Raw genomic sequence first — 18,798 nt, 5'->3', positions numbered from 1 at the left:
ACACACACACACACATCAACACGATCCACCTCACTCACTCCCAGGGACCCCGGTGTAACACAGTCTCCCACACACACACATCAACACGATCCACCTCACTCACGTCCAGGGACCCGGTGTAACACAGTCTCCCTCACACACATCAACACGATCCACCTCACTCACGTCCAGGGACCCGGTGTAACACATTCTCACATGTGCACACACACACACATCAACATGATCCACCTCACTCACTCCCAGGGACTCCGGTGTAACAGTCTCCCTCACACAAACACACACACATCAACACTATCCACCTCACTCACTCCCAGGGACTCCGGTGTAACACAGTCTCCCTCACACACACATCAACATGATCCACCTCACTCACTCCCAGGAACCCCGGTGTAACACAGTCTCCCTCACACACACACACACACACCAACACGATCCATCTCACTCACTCCCAGGAACCCCGGTGTAACAGTCTCCCTCACACACACATCAACACGATCCACCTCACTCACTCCCAGGGTCCCCGATGTAACACAGTCTCCCTCACACACATCAACACGATCCACCTCACTCACTCCCAGGGCCCCGGTGTAACACACTCTCACACGCACACACACACACACATCAACACGATCCACCTCACTCACTCCCAGGAACCCCGGTGTAACACAGTCTCACACACACACACCCCGGTGTAACAGTCTCACTCACACACACACACACACATCAACACGATCCACCTCACTCACTCCCAGGAACCCCGGTGTAACACAGTCTCACACACACACACACACACATCAACACGATCCACCTCACTCACTCCCAGGGACCCCGGTGTAACACAGTCTCACACACACACACACACACATCAACACGATCCACCTCACTCACTCCCAGGGACCCCGGTGTAACACAGTCACACACACACACACACACATCAACACGATCCACCTCACTCACTCCCAGGAACCCCGGTGTAATACAGTCTCCCTCAATCACACCCACAACAACACGATCAACCTCACTCACTCCCAGGAACCCCGGTGTAACACAGTCTCTCACACACACATCAACACGATCCACCTCACTCACTCCCAGGAAAACCGGTGTAACACAGTCTCACACACACACACCCACATCAACACGATCCACCTCACTCACTCCCAGGGACCCCGGTGTAACACAGTCTCACACACACACACACACACACACATCAACACGATCCACCTCACTCACTCCCAGGGACCCCGGTGTAACACAGTCTCTCACACACACCCCGGTGTAACACAGTCTCACTCACACACATCAACACAATGCACCTCACTCACTCCCAGGAACCCCGGTGTAACACAGTCTCACACACACACACCAACACAATCCACCTCACTCACTCCCAGGGACCCTGGTGTAACACAGTCTCTCACACACACACACACACACACACACACACATCAACACGATCCACCTCACTCACTCCCAGGGACCCCGGTGTTACACAGTCTCCCTCACTCACACACACAACACGATCCACCTCATTCACTCCCAGGAACCCCGGTGTAACACATTCTCACACGCACACACACACACATATTAAACACGATCCACCTCACTCACTCCCAGGAACCCCGGTGTAACACAGTCTCCGTCAATAACACCCACATCAACACGATCAACCTCACTCACTCCCAGGAACCCCGGTGTAACACAGTCTCCCTCACACACACATCAACACGATGCACCTCACTCACTCCCAGGAACCCCAGTGTAACACAGTCTCTCACACACACACATCAACACGATCCACCTCACTCACTCCCTGGAACCCCGGTGTAACACAGTCTCTCACACACACACATCAACACGATCCACCTCACTCACTCCCAGGGACCCCAGTGTAACACAGTCTCTCACACACACACATCAACACGATCCACCTCACTCACTCTCAGGGACACCGGTGTAACACAGTCTCTCACACACACACATCAACACGATCCACCTCACTCACTCTCAGGGACCCCGGTGTAACACAGTCTCTCACACACACACACACCCCGGTGTAACACAGTCTCTCATACACACACACCCCGGTGTAACACAGTCTCTCATACACACACACCCCGGTGTAACACAGTCTCTCATACACACACACCCCGGTGTAACACAGTCTCTCACACACACACATCAACACGATCCACCTCACTCACTCCCAGGAACCCCGATGTAACACAGTCTCTCACACACACACACACACACACACACCAACACGATCCACCTCACTCACTCCCAGGGACCCCGGGGCATCACAGTCACCCACACACACACACACATCAACACGATCCACCTCACTCACTCCCAGGGACCCCGGTGTAACACAGTCTCACCCACACACACACACACATCAACACGATCCACCTCACTCACTCCCAGGAACCCCGGTGTAACACAGTCTCCCTCACACACACACCAACACGATCCACCTCACTCACTCCCAGGAACCCCGGTGTAACAGTCTCCCTCACACACACACACACACACCAACACGATCCACCTCACTCACTCCCAGGGACCCCGGGGCAACACAGTCACCCACACACACACACACATCAACACGATCCACCTCACTCACTCCCAGGAACCCCGGTGTAACACAGTCTCCCTCACACACACACCAACACGATCCACCTCACTCACTCCCAGGGACCCGGTGTAACACAGTCTCTCACACACACACACGATCCACCTCACTCACTCCCAGGGACCCTGGTGTAACACAGTCTCCCTCACGCACACACCAACAAGATCCACCTCACTCACTCGCAGGGACCCCGGTGTAAGTCACCCTCACACACACATCAACACGATCCACCTCACTCACTCCCAGGGACCCCGGTGTAAGTCACCCTCATACACACATCAGCACGATCCACCTCACTCACTCCCAGGGACCCCGGTGTAACACAGTCTCACACACACACACACACACACACACATCAACACGATCCACCTCACTCAATCCCAGGGACCCCGGTGTAACACAGTCTCTCACACACACCCCGGTGTAACACAGTCTCACTCACACACATCAACACAATGCACCTCACTCACTCCCAGGAACCCCGGTGTAACACAGTCTCACACACACACACCAACACAATCCACCTCACTCACTCCCAGGGACCCTGGTGTAACACAGTCTCCCTCACGCACACACCAACAAGATCCACCTCACTCACTCGCAGGGACCCCGGTGTAAGTCACCCTCACACACACATCAACACGATCCACTTCACTCACTCCCAGGAACCCCGGTGTAAGTCACCCTCACACACACACACCAACACGATCCACCTCACTCACTCCCAGGGACCCCAGTGTAACACAGTCTCTCACACACACACACACACATATTAAACACGATCCACCTCACTCACTCCCAGGAACCCCGGTGTAACACAGTCTCCGTCAATAACACCCACATCAACACGATCAACCTCACTCACTCCCAGGAACCCCGGTGTAACACAGTCTCCCTCACACACACATCAACACGATCCACCTCACTCACTCCCAGGAACCCCAGTGTAACACAGTCTCTCACACACACACATCAACACGATCCACCTCACTCACTCCCTGGAACCCCGGTGTAACACAGTCTCTCACACACACACATCAACACGATCCACCTCACTCACTCCCAGGGACCCCAGTGTAACACAGTCTCTCACACACACACATCAACACGATCCACCTCACTCACTCTCAGGGACACCGGTGTAACACAGTCTCTCACACACACACATCAACACAATCCACCTCACTCACTCTCAGGGACCCCGGTGTAACACAGTCTCTCACACACACACACACACCCCGGTGTAACACAGTCTCTCATACACACACACCCCGGTGTAACACAGTCTCTCATACACACACACCCCGGTGTAACACAGTCTCTCACACACACACATCAACACGATCCACCTCACTCACTCCCAGGGACCCCGGTGTTACACAGTCTCCCTCACTCACACACACAACACGATCCACCTCACTCACTCCCAGGAACCCCGGTGTAACAGTTTCTCACAAACACACACACATCAACACGATCCACCTCACTCACTCCCAGGGACCCCGGTGTAAGTCACCCTCATACACACATCAGCACGATCCACCTCACTCACTCCCAGGGACCCCGGTGTAACACAGTCTCTCACACACACACATCAACACGATCCACCTCACTCACTCCCACGAACCCCGGTGTAACACAGTCTCCCACACACACACATCAACACGATCCACCTCACTCACTCCCAGGAACCCCGGTGTAAGTCACCCTCATACACACATCAACACGATCCACCTCACTCACTCCCAGGGACCCCGGTGTAACACAGTCTCCCTCACACACACACACACACACACATCAACACGATCCACCTCACTCACTCCCACGAACCCCGGTGTAACACAGTCTCTCACACACACACATCAACACGATCCACCTCACTCACTCCCAGGAACCCCGATGTAACACAGTCTCTCACACACACACACACACACACCAACACGATCCACCTCACTCACTCCCAGGGACCCCGGGGCATCACAGTCACCCACACACACACACACATCAACACGATCCACCTCACTCACTCCCAGGGACCCCGGTGTAACACAGTCTCACCCACACACACACACACATCAACACGATCCACCTCACTCACTCCCAGGAACCCCGGTGTAACACAGTCTCCCTCACACACACACCAACACGATCCACCTCACTCACTCCCAGGAACCCCGGTGTAACAGTCTCCCTCACACACACACACACACACCAACACGATCCACCTCACTCACTCCCAGGGACCCCGGGGCAACACAGTCACCCACACACACACACACATCAACACGATCCACCTCACTCACTCCCAGGAACCCCGGTGTAACACAGTCTCCCTCACACACACACCAACACGATCCACCTCACTCACTCCCAGGGACCCGGTGTAACACAGTCTCTCACACACACACACGATCCACCTCACTCACTCCCAGGGACCCTGGTGTAACACAGTCTCCCTCACGCACACACCAACAAGATCCACCTCACTCACTCGCAGGGACCCCGGTGTAAGTCACCCTCACACACACATCAACACGATCCACCTCACTCACTCCCAGGGACCCCGGTGTAAGTCACCCTCATACACACATCAGCACGATCCACCTCACTCACTCCCAGGGACCCCGGTGTAACACAGTCTCACACACACACACACACACACACACATCAACACGATCCACCTCACTCACTCCCAGGGACCCCGGTGTAACACAGTCTCTCACACACACCCCGGTGTAACACAGTCTCACTCACACACATCAACACAATGCACCTCACTCACTCCCAGGAACCCCGGTGTAACACAGTCTCACACACACACACCAACACAATCCACCTCACTCACTCCCAGGGACCCTGGTGTAACACAGTCTCCCTCACGCACACACCAACAAGATCCACCTCACTCACTCGCAGGGACCCCGGTGTAAGTCACCCTCACACACACATCAACACGATCCACTTCACTCACTCCCAGGAACCCCGGTGTAAGTCACCCTCACACACACACACCAACACGATCCACCTCACTCACTCCCAGGGACCCCAGTGTAACACAGTCTCTCACACACACACACACACATATTAAACACGATCCACCTCACTCACTCCCAGGAACCCCGGTGTAACACAGTCTCCGTCAATAACACCCACATCAACACGATCAACCTCACTCACTCCCAGGAACCCCGGTGTAACACAGTCTCCCTCACACACACATCAACACGATCCACCTCACTCACTCCCAGGAACCCAGTGTAACACAGTCTCTCACACACACACATCAACACGATCCACCTCACTCACTCCCTGGAACCCCGGTGTAACACAGTCTCTCACACACACACATCAACACGATCCACCTCACTCACTCCCAGGGACCCCAGTGTAACACAGTCTCTCACACACACACATCAACACGATCCACCTCACTCACTCTCAGGGACACCGGTGTAACACAGTCTCTCACACACACACATCAACACAATCCACCTCACTCACTCTCAGGGACCCCGGTGTAACACAGTCTCTCACACACACACACACACCCCGGTGTAACACAGTCTCTCATACACACACACCCCGGTGTAACACAGTCTCTCATACACACACACCCCGGTGTAACACAGTCTCTCACACACACACATCAACACGATCCACCTCACTCACTCCCAGGGACCCCGGTGTTACACAGTCTCCCTCACTCACACACACAACACGATCCACCTCATTCACTCCCAGGAACCCTGGTGTAACACAGTCTCTCACAAACACACACACATCAACACGATCCACCTCACTCACTCCCAGGGACCCCGGTGTAAGTCACCCTCATACACACATCAACACGATCCACCTCACTTACTCCCAGGGACCCCGGTGTAACACAGTCTCACACACACACACACATCAACACGATCCACCTCACTCACTCCCACGAACCCCGGTGTAACACAGTCTCCCACACACACACATCAACACGATCCACCTCACTCACTCCCAGGAACCCCGGTGTAAGTCACCCTCATACACACATCAACACGATCCACCTCACTCACTCCCAGGGACCCCGGTGTAACACAGTCTCCCTCACACACACACACACACACACATCAACACGATCCACCTCACTCACTCCCACGAACCCCGGTGTAACACAGTCTCTCACAAACACACACACATCAACACGATCCACCTCACTCACTCCCAGGGACCCCGGTGTAAGTCACCCTCATACACACATCAACACGATCCACCTCACTCACTCCCAGGGACCCCGGTGTAACACAGTCTCCCTCACACACACACACACATCAACACGATCCACCTCACTCACTCCCAGGGACCCCGGTGTAACACAGTCTCCCACACACACACATCAACACGATCCACCTCACTCACGTCCAGGGACCCGGTGTAACACAGTCTCCCTCACACACATCAACACGATCCACCTCACTCACGTCCAGGGACCCGGTGTAACACATTCTCACATGTGCACACACACACACATCAACATGATCCACCTCACTCACTCCCAGGGACTCCGGTGTAACAGTCTCCCTCACACAAACACACACACATCAACACTATCCACCTCACTCACTCCCAGGGACTCCGGTGTAACACAGTCTCCCTCACACACACATCAACACGATCCACCTCACTCACTCCCAGGAACCCCGGTGTAACACAGTCTCCCTCACACACACACACACACACCAACACGATCCATCTCACTCACTCCCAGGAACCCCGGTGTAACAGTCTCCCTCACACACACATCAACACGATCCACCTCACTCACTCCCAGGGTCCCCGATGTAACACAGTCTCCCTCACACACATCAACACGATCCACCTCACTCACTCCCAGGGCCCCGGTGTAACACACTCTCACATGCACACACACACACACATCAACACGATCCACCTCACTCACTCCCAGGAACCCCGGTGTAACACAGTCTCACACACACACACCCCGGTGTAACAGTCTCACTCACACACACACACACATCAACACGATCCACCTCACTCACTCCCAGGAACCCCGGTGTAACACAGTCTCACACACACACACACACACACACACATCAACACGATCCACCTCACTCACTCCCAGGGACCCCGGTGTAACACAGTCTCCCTCACACACATCAACACGATCCACCTCACTCACTCCCAGGGCCCCGGTGTAACACACTCTCACATGCACACACACACACACATCAACACGATCCACCTCACTCACTCCCAGGAACCCCGGTGTAACACAGTCTCACACACACACACCCCGGTGTAACAGTCTCACTCACACACACACACACATCAACACGATCCACCTCACTCACTCCCAGGAACCCCGGTGTAATACAGTCTCCCTCAATCACACCCACAACAACACGATCAACCTCACTCACTCCCAGGAACCCCGGTGTAACACAGTCTCCCTCACACACATCAACACGATCCACCTCACTCACTCCCAGGGACCCCGGTGTAACACAGTCTCCCTCACACACATAACACGATCCACCTTACTCACGTCCAGGGACCCGGTGTAACACATTCTCACATGCACACACACACACACATCAGCATGATCCACCTCACTCACTCCCAGGGACTCCGGTGTAACACAGTCTCCCTCACACAAACACACACACATCAACACTATCCACCTCACTCACTCCCAGGGACTCCGGTGTAACACAGTCTCCCTCACACACACATCAACACGATCCACCTCACTCACTCCCAGGAACCCCGGTGTAACACAGTCTCCCTCACACACACACACCCACACACACACCAACACGATCCATCTCACTCACTCCCAGGAACCCCGGTGTAACAGTCTCCCTCACACACACATCAACACGATCCACCTCACTCACTCCCAGGGTCCCCGATGTAACACAGTCTCTCACAAACACACACACATCAACACGATCCACCTCACTCACTCCCAGGAACCCCGATGTAACACAGTCTCACACACACACACACCCCGGTGTAACACAGTCTCACTCACACACACACACATCAACACGATCCACCTCACTCACTCCCAGGGACCCCGGTGTAACACAGTCTCACACACACACACACTTTCACACACACACTCTCACAGCGATGGAGGTTATTCTCAATGCGAAGGCAGGACTTTGTCTCCACGAGGACTGTGCGGTGGTCACTCTTACCGATACTGTCATGGGGCAGATGCATCTGCAGCAGGCAGGTGGGCGAGGATGAGGTCAGGTATGCTTTTCCCCCTTCTCGTTGGTTCCCTCACCACCTGCCGCAGACCCGGTCTAGCAGCTACGCCCTTCGGGGCTCGGCCAGCTCGGTCAGTACTGGTGCAACCGAGCCACTCTTGGTGGTGGACATTGAAGTTGTCCCCCCACCCGCTCTGCACCCTTGCCACCCTCCGAGTTTCCTCCAAGCGGCATTGAACGCGGGGGAGCGCTGATCTACCAGCTGAGGGAGGGCGGGGCGTGGCAATCGGCAGGAGTTTCCCTGCCCATGTTTGACCCGAGACGTCACGGGGCCTGGAGGTGATGTCGAGGACTCCCAGGGCATCTCCCCCCCGCCTGTATACCGCTGCACCTCCACCTCTGCTGGATCTGTGGCTGCCGGTAGGACAGGACAGACCAGAGGGTGGTGATGGTGACGCCTGGGACACTGGCTAGAAGGTATGATTCCGCGAGTGTGACGATGTCAGGCTGCTGCTTGACCGGTCTGTCAGACAGCTCTCCCCGATGTCGGAAGAAGCCTCCAGGAGTAGGAAAGGAGGACTTGGCAGGGGACGGCGGAGCTGGGTGGGACATTGGCCTTTCTGGCGAGTTAGTTTCACCGGGTGCTCTGTCCGGTTTCACTCTTATTCCCGCAGATGAAACCTAGTTGCTTGATCAGCCATTTCAGGCAGCTGAGAGATACCGACGTTGCTGTGGGTAACGTGCTGTCACAGTTCTTTCACCAATTGCCCATTCTGCAAATTTATAATCCCTCTCCTCACTGGGCAGATTCACCCCCACCCCCGCGCCCCTCCTTAACCCAGGGGTCAGTGGACAGGGAGCGGGAGCAGGAACCCGGGCTGATTCACCGCCCCCCCCACCAACCTCCTTAACCCAGGGGTCAGCGGACAGGGATCGGGAGCAGGAACCCGGGCTGATTCACCCACCTCCCTAACCCAGGGGGTCAGTGGATAGGGATCGGGTGCAGGAACCTGGGCTAATTCACCCCCCTCCCTAAAACAGGCGGTCAGCGGACAGGGATCGGCAGCAGGAACCTGGGCTGATTCACCCCCCTCCCTAACCCAGGGGTCAGTGGACAGGGATTGGGAGCAGGAACCAGGGCTGATTCACAACCCCCCTCCCTAACCCAGGGGTCAGTGGACAGGGATCGGGAGCAGGAACCCGGGTTGATTCACCCCCCTCCCTAACCCAGGGGGTCAGTGGACAGGGATGGGGTGCAGGAACCCAGGCTGATTCACCTCCCTCCCTAACCCCGGGGTCAGTGGACAAGGATCGGGAGCAGGAACCCGGGCTGATTCACCCCCTCCCTAACCCAGGGGTCAGTGGACAGGAATCAGGAGCAGGAACCCGGGCTGATTCACCCCCTCCCTAACCCAGGGGGTCAGTGGACAGGGATCGGGAGCAGGAACCTGGGCTGATTCACCCCCCTCCCTAACCCAGGGGTCAGTGGACAGGGATCTGGAGCAGGAACCCAGGCTGATTCACCTCCCTCCCAAACCCAAGCGTCAGTGGACAGGGATCGGGAGCAGGAATCCGGGCTCATTCACCCCAATCCCTAACCCAGGGGTCAGGGAACACGGATCGGGAGCAGGAACCCGGGCTGATTCACCTCCTCCTCCCTAACCCAGGGGGTCAGTGGACAGGGATCGGGAGCAGGAACCCGGGCTGATTCACCCCCCTCCCTAATCCAGGGGGTCAGCGGACAGGGATCGGGAGCAGGAACCCGGGCTGATTCACCCCCATCCCTAATCCAGGGGACAGTGGGACAGGGATCGGGAGCAGGAACCCGGGCTGATTCACCCCCCTCCCTAACCCAGGGGGTCAGTGGATAGGGATCGGGAGAAGGAACCCGGGCTGATTCACCCCCTCCCTAACCCAGGGGTCAGTGGACAGGGATGGGGAGCAGGAACCCGGGCTGATTCACCCCCCTCCCTAACCCAGGGGTCAGTGGACAGGGATCGGGAGCAGGAACACATGCTGATTCACACCCTCACTAAACCAGGCGGTCAGCGGACAGGGATCGGGAGCAGGAACCCGGGCTGATTCACCCACCCTCCCTAACCCAGGGGTCAGTGGACAGGGATCGGGAGCAGGAACCCGGGCTGATTCACCCACCCCTCCCTAATCCAGGGGACAGTGGACAGGGATGGGGAGCAGGAACCCGGGCTGATTCACCCCCCTCCCTAACCCAGGGGGTCAGTGGACAGGGATCGGGAGCAGGAACCCGGGCTGATTCACCTCCTCCTCCCTAACCCAGGGGTCAGTGGACAGGGATGGGGAGCAGGAACCCGGGCTGATTCACCCACCCTCCCTAACCCAGGGGGTCAGTGGACAGGGATCGGGAGCAGGAACCCGGGCTGATTCACTCCCCTCCCTAACCCAGGGGTCAGTGGACAGGGATCGGGAGCAGGAACCCGGGCTGATTCACCCCCACCTCCCTAACCCAGGGGTCAGTGGACAGGGATGGGGAGCAGGAACCCGGGCTGATTCACCCACCCTCCCTAACCCAGGGGTCAGTGGACAGGGATCGGGAGCAGGAACCCGGGCTGATTCACCCACCCTCCCTAACCCAGGGGGTCAGTGGACAGGGATCTGGAGCAGGAACCCGGGCGGATTCACTCCCCTCCCTAACCCAGGGGTCAGTGGACAGGGATTGGGAGCAGGAACCCGGGCTGATTCACCCACCCCCCTCCCCTAACCCAGGGGTCAGTGGACAGGGATCGGGAGCAGGAACCCGGGCTGATTCCCCCACCCCCCTCCCTAACCCAGGGGTCAGTGGACAGGGATCGGGAGCAGGAACCCGGGCTGATTCCCCCCCTCCCTAACCCAGGGGTCAGTGGACAGGGATCGGGAGCAGGAACCCGGGCTGATTCCCCCACCCCCCTCCCTAACCCAGGGGTCAGTGGACAGGGATGGGGAGCAGGAACCCGGGCTGATTCACACCCCCCTCCCTAACCCAGGGGTCAGTGGACAGGGATGGGGAGCAGGAACCCGGGCTGATTCACCCACCCTCCCTAACCCAGGGGTCAGTGGACAGGGATGGGGAGCAGGAACCCGAGCTGATTCACCCACCTCCCTAACGCAGGGGGTCAGTGGACAGGGATGGGGAGCAAGAACCCGGGCTGATTCACCCACACTCCATAACCCAAGGGGTCAGTGGACAGGGATCGGCAGCAGGAACCCGGGCTGATTCACCCCCCTCCCTAACTCAGGGGGTCAGTAGACAGGGATCGGGAGCAGGAACCCGGGCTGATTCACCCACCCTCCCTAATCCAGGGGGTCAGTGGACAGGGATCGGGAGCAGGAACCCGGGCTGATTCACCCCCCTCCCTAACCCAGGGGGTCAGTGGATAGGAATCGGGAGCAGGAACCCGGGCTGATTCACCCCCCTCCCTAAACCAGGCGGTCAGTGGACAGGGATCGGGAACAGGACCTCGGGCTGATTCACCCACCCTCCCTAACCCAGGGGTCAGTGGACAGGGATCGGGAACAGGAACTAGGGATGATTCACCCACCCTCCCTAACCCAGGGGTCAGTGGACAGGGATCGGGAGCAGGAACCCGGGCTGATTCATCCACCCTCCCTAACCCAGGGGTCAGTGGACAGGAATCGGGAGCAGGATCCCGGGCTGATTCACCCACCCTCCCTAACCCAGGGGTCAGTAGACAGGGATCAGGAGCAGGAACCCAGGCTGATTCACCCCCATCCCTAACCCAGGGGTCAGTGGACAGGGATGGGGAGCAGGAACCCGGGCTGATTCACCCCCCTCCCTAAGCAGGGGTCAGTGGACAGGGATCGGGAGCAGGAACCCAGGCTGATTCACCCCCATCCCTAACCCAGGGGTCAGTAGACAGGGATGGGGAGCAGGAACCCGGGCTGATTCACCCCCCTCCCTAAGCAGGGGTCAGTGGACAGGGATGGGGAACAGGAACCCGGGCTGATTCACCCCCATCCCTAACCCAGGGGGTCAGTGGATAGGAATCGGGAGCAGCAACCCAGGCTGATTCACCCACCCTCCCTAAACCAGGGGTCAGTAGACAGGGATCAGGAGCAGGAACCCAGGCTGATTCACCCCCATCCCTAACCCAGGGGTCAGTGGACAGGGATGGGGAGCAGGAACCCAGGCTGATTCACCCCCTCCCTAACCAGGGGTCAGTGGACAGGGATCGGGAGCAGGAACCCGGGCTGATTCACCCCCCTCCCTAACCCAGGGGTCAGTGGACAGGGATCGGGAGCAGGAACCCGGGCTGATTCACACCCCTCCCTAACCCAGGGGGTCAGTGGACAGGGATCGGGAGCAGGAACCAGGGCTGATTCACCCCCCTCCTTAACCCAGGGGTCAGTAGACAGGGAGCAGGAGCAAGAACCCGGGCTGATTCACCCACCCTCCCTAATCCAGGGGGTCAGTGGACAGGGATCGGGAGCAGGAACCTGGGCTGATTCCCCCACCCCCCTCCCAAACCCAGGGGTCAGTGGACAGGGATCGGGAGCAGAAACCCGGGCTGATTCACCCCCCTCCCTAATCCAGGGTGTCAGTGGACAAGGATCGGGAGCAGGAACCCGGGCTGATTCACCCACCCTCCCTAATCCAGGGGTCAGTGGACAGGGATGGGGAGCAGGAACCCGGGCTGATTCACCCACCTCCCTAACCCAGGGGTCAGTGGACAGGGATCGGGAGCAGAAACCCGGGCTGATTCACCCACCTCCCTAACCCAGGGGTCAGTGGACAGGGATCGGGAGCAGGAACCCAGGCTGATTCACCCCCCTCCCTAACCCAGGGGTCAGTAGACAGGGTTCGGGAGCAAGAACATGGGCTGATTCACCCACCCTCCCTAATCCAGGGGGTCAGTGGATAGGGATGGGGAGCAGGAACCCGGGCTGATTAAGCCCCCTCCCTAACCCAGGGGGTCAGTGGATAGGAATCGGGAGCAGGAACCCGGGCTGATTCACCCCCCACCCTAAACCAGGCGGTCAGCGGACAGGGATCGGGAGCAGGAACCCGGGCTGATTCACCCCCCTCCCTAAACCAGGCGGTCAGCGGACAGGGATCGGGAGCAGGAACCCGGGCTGATTCACCCCCCTCCCTAAACCAGGCGGTCAGCGGACAGGGATCGGGAGCAGGAACCTGGGCTGATTCACCCACCCTCCCTAACCTAGGGGTCAGTGGACAGGGTTCGGGAGCAAGAACCCGGGCTGATTCACCCCCCTCCCTAACCAAGGGGTCAGTGGACAGGAATCGGGAGCAGGAACCCGGGCTGATTCACCCCCATCCCTAACCCAGGGGTCAGTAGACAGGGATGGGGAACAGGAACTCTTGCTGATTCACCCCCTCCCTAAGCAGGGGTCAGTGGACAGGGATGGGGAGCAGGGAACCCGGGCAGATTCACACCCCTCCCTAACCCAGGGGGTCAGTGGACAGGGATCGGGAGCAGGAACCCGGGCTGATTCACCCCCATCCCTAACCCAGGGGTCAGTAGACAGGGATGGGGAACAGGAACTCTTGCTGATTCACCCCCCTCCCTAAGCAGGGGTCAGTGGACAGGGATGGGGAGCAGGGAACCCGGGCAGATTCACACCCCTCCCTAACCTAGGGGGTCAGTGGACAGGGATCGGGAGCAGGAACCTGGGCTGATTCACCCACCCTCCCTAACCCAGGGGTCAGCGGACAGGGATCGGGAGCAGGAACCCGGGCTGATTCACCCCCTCCCTAACCCAGGAGGTCAGCGGACAGGGATCGGGATCAGGGAACCTGGGGCAGGGGTTTCCCTGTCGCGAAGGTGGCTGTTCTGTACCTGTCGACGCGCCAGCACGGAGCTGGGAGAGTTATCGTCCCTCAGGAGCCGCAGAGGAGAGCGTCTGGTCCCAGGTAGCAACGCCGCCTTCGCCTGTTTCCACTTCGTGACCTGGGGGCCTGTAGAGGAGATCGTAGGGGGAGAGGGGGTTGGGGGTGGGGTTGGTGGGGAGAGACGGGGAGAAAAGTAAGAGTACGTCTTGGCACCGCCGCTTTAGCAACCCCAGAATCACCCCCTCGATCCCGGGTTTCATCTGCACCTGTTTAACGACCCCCCCCACCCCCCGCCGATCGCGCCCACTCGACCGACAAGCCGACACCCCTTTACCCCGAGGGAGGCGACGGCTCACTGACCTGGCTGTGGCAGCAGGCTGCGGGGATGGGAGCAGCCTTGCTGAGGAGTTCCCTCGGCGGCGGCAACAGCAGCAGCTGCCAGTCCCTTCGGGGTGGGCGGGGTCTCCTTGGTGGGGTCTGCCTTGGGTTCGGAGGCCAGGGGGACCCCCATCTCCTCCGCCTGTCCATCCTCCTCCTCCTCGCAGTCCAGCAGCTCGTCCACGGGCAGCTCCGAGGCGTCGCTCCCCTCTTCCTCCTCCTCCTCCTCCTCGCCTCCACCCTCCGAGGCCTCTCCCTCAGGCTCCTGGCTGATGAAGACGCCGCTCAGTTGTCTCACCAGCTGGCTCAACTTGTCTGTAAGGGGAAAGGGGTTGGGGGGGCGGGTGGAAACAGAAGCAGAGAATCAGCCCGGGTTCCTGCTCCCCATCCCTGTCCACTGACCCCCTGGGTTAGGGAGGGGGGTGAATCAGCCCGGGTTCCTGCTCCCCATCCCTGTCCACTGACCCCCTGGGTTAGGGAGGAGGGGGTGTGAATCAGCCCGGGTTCCTGCTCCCGATCCCTGTCTACTGACCCCCTGGGTATGGAGGAGGGTGAATCAGCCCTGATTCCTGCTCCCGATCCCTGTCCACTGACCCCTGGGTTAGGGAGAGGGGGGTGAATCAGCCCGGGTTCCTGCTCCCGATCCCTGTCCGCTGACCCCCTGGGTTAGGGAGGGTGGGTGAATCAGCCCGGGTTCCTGCTCCCGATCCCTGTCCACTGACCCCTGGGTTAGGGAGGGGGGTAGTGAATCAGCCCGGGTTCCTGCTCCCCATCCCTGTCCACTGACCCCTGGCAGAGTGAATACGCTTGCAGGCCGGGTATACAATTCACACCGGAATTTCGATGCCAGCGGCCAACAGCAATGAGAAGGTTGACTGAGAAAGTGACTGAGCAAGTGACTCAGTGTTACCGAGCTGCAGCCGGACTAAGAATGAAACCGGACAGACCACCCCGCACCTAGGCAACGACAACAGCAATCGCAGCCCTGTTGACCCTGCCAAGTCCTCCTCACTGACACCTGGGGGCTCGTGCCGCAATCGGGGAGAGCTGTCTCACAGACTGGTCAAGCGACAGCCCGACGAAGACATCCTCGACGAATCATACCTTCTAGCCAGTGTCCCAGGGTCACCAACACAACCCTCTGGTGTGTCCTGTCCCACCGGCAGACACAGACCCAGCCGAGGAGGAGGCGCAACGGTATACGGGCGGGAGGGAGTTGCCCTGGGGGGTCTTCGACGTCGACTCCGGACCCCCTAGGAGGTTCCGCGTCATCGGGTCAAACACGGGTGAGGTGACCTCCTGCTGATGACCAGGTAGCGTCCTCCCTCAGCTGACGGGTCGGCATGCTCCATCCCCGACCTGCGCCGGGTTAGCGAGCAGCATTGGCCCCCCCCACCCGCAGGCAGGGGCGTTTGGTGGGCTTCATCTGCACCTGCCCCTCCCCCCCACCAGGCTCGTGCTACCCACCCCACCTCCCCACCAACCCCTCCGGCAACCCACCGGTCACGGTGAGTTTGAGGGGCGTGCGAGTCACTCCTGGAGTCGGCGAGCGAGGGTCCAGTGGTCCTGATGGTTTCTCCATGTCCACCTCCTCTTCAGAGTCAGCCTCCGGGACCCCGGGGCTCGGACTGGACAGCACCTGGAGTCAAAGAGGAGGCAAGGAGTGAGTGAAGGTGGCAACGCGATCCCGAGGGCTGAATGGGCTCTCCTCTTGTTCCTGTGTAACAGGCTCGAGAGGGGCTGAATGGGCCTCCTCCTGTTCCTGTGTAACAGGCTCGAGAGGGGCTGAATGGGCCTCCTCCTGTTCCTGTGTAACAGGCTCGAGAGGGGCCGAATGGACTCCTCCTGTTCCTCTAAAACAGGCTTGAGAGGGGCCGAATGGACTCCTCCTGTTCCTGTTTAACAGGCTCGAGAGGGGCTGAATGGGCCTCCTCCTGTTCCTGTGTAACAGGCTCGAGAGGGGCTGAATGGGGCCTCCTCCTGTTCCTGTGTCACAGGCTCGAGGAGGGGGCTGAATGGGCGTGCGGGTTGGTCGGTTCACGTACCTCGATGGGAGTCCGCAGGATGCCAGTGCTCGGCGAGCGGGGGTCGAGTGCATTGCTGAGGTGCCTGTTGTACGCGACTCTCACTGGGGTCTCCACGCAGGTGCTTCCCGAGGTACCCATCATCTGCTACCCCTCCTCTCCAAGTGATGGACCTGGGGCAACACGGAGGGCATTACTGAGGGTGAGAAAGAGCGAGGCAGGGAAACGTCTGGGAGAAAACACGAATATCTCAAGGCCGTGGGCAGCGAGACAAGGTCAGAATCCGAAAATCTCAAAAAGGCAACAACTATTTCTACCACACGAGAAGAGCATGCTGTGGGGTTGTCAACACCACCAAGTACTGACGCATCAGATGGTAAAGGCTGAGCTGTTCAAATCCCAGAGGGAGACTTGAGCAATCTGGGGAGCGAGGCTGTGCTGGAGGAGCTCTCGGCTGGAAACAACTGTCACAACCAATTTTCAATCCGGATAAATTTCGAGACGCGTGGCCTTGACTTCGGTAGTAAAGAGACCACCAAATCTTGCGGGTTTTTAAATAAATCTAAATTAAACGTTTATCAATAAGAGAAACGATTTTGAAATATATACATAGATCTACGAATAACTTCTAAATCCCCCAATCAATCTAACTCCCAGTTACACTTTTGCTAAGGTAACAATCCAACACGCAGATTTTAAAAGGCCTAGACAAAGAAACTTGATACTCTGAATAAGGTGACTTAAAAGCAAGTTTGCTCAACTTCAGTCCTTTGAAGACAGCAACTGGATGCTGAAGGTTTTTTCCACACTTCTTAGATCTTAAATGCCTTCCTTTACACACAGCCTTCACTCCTTTATACATGTTTCCCCTTTGAGTGAAAATTCCCATTGTTTCCCGATATCTTTGGACCTTACCTTCCTGATAATAAATGCTTCCTCCCTAACAGCGCCGTGGGTGTACCTACACCACACGGGACAAAATCCTGGAACTCCCTCCCCAACAGCACCGTGGGTGTACCTACACCAGACGGGACAAAATCCTGGAACTCCCGCCCTAACAGCACCGTGGGAGTACCTACACCACACAGGGCACAAAATCCTGGAACTCCCTCCCTAACAGCGCTGTGGGTGTACGCACACCACACGGACAAAATCCTGGAACTCCCTCCCTACCAGCGCCGTGGGTGTACCTACACCACACAGGGGACAAAATCCTGGAACTCCCTCCCTAACAGCGCCGTGGGTGTACCTACACCACACGGACACAATCCTGGAACTCCCTCCCTAACAGCACCGTGGGTGTACCTACACCACACGGGACAAAATCCTGGAACTCCCTCCCTAACAGCGCCGTGGGTGTACCGACACCACACGGGACAAAATCCTGGAACTCCCTCCCTAACAGCGCCGTGGGTGTACCTACACCACACAGGGGACAAAATCCTGGAACTCCCTCCCTAACAGCACCGTGGGTGTACCTACACCACACGGACACAATCCTGGAACTCCCTCCCTAACAGCGCTGTGGGTGTACCTACACCACACAGGGCGCAAAATCCTGGAACTCCCTCCCTAACAGCGCCGTGGGTGTACCTACACCACACAGGGGACAAAATCCTGGAACTCCCTCCCTAACAGCGCCGTGGGTGTACCTACACCACACAGGAGACTGCGATGGTTCAAAAAGGCAGTGCACCCCCACCTTCTCAAGGGGCA

The 18,798-nt window shown here is 58.1% G+C and overlaps 1 protein-coding gene across 1 annotated transcript; it reads right to left on the bottom strand.

Moving 5' to 3' along the window:
* Window positions 1-14,687: 14,687 nt before the first annotated feature.
* cdca3 (cell division cycle associated 3) lies at window positions 14,688-17,250 on the bottom strand (the record flags this gene model as incomplete). Its single annotated transcript, XM_041182584.1, has 4 exons — window positions 17,104-17,250; window positions 16,559-16,697; window positions 15,041-15,373; window positions 14,688-14,806 (listed from the first exon to the last, which is right to left on the bottom strand). Coding segments are annotated over exons 1-4 (714 nt in total), but the record flags the coding sequence as incomplete, so codon positions are not given.
* Window positions 17,251-18,798: the final 1,548 nt, after the last annotated feature.

Source organism: Carcharodon carcharias, unplaced genomic scaffold (genome assembly GCF_017639515.1).
Source record: "Carcharodon carcharias isolate sCarCar2 unplaced genomic scaffold, sCarCar2.pri scaffold_1140_ctg1, whole genome shotgun sequence".
NCBI classification, from domain to species: domain Eukaryota; kingdom Metazoa; phylum Chordata; class Chondrichthyes; order Lamniformes; family Lamnidae; genus Carcharodon; species Carcharodon carcharias.
The sequence above is the reverse complement of the archived record's forward strand: the minus strand, read 5'-3'. Positions and strand labels throughout refer to the sequence as shown.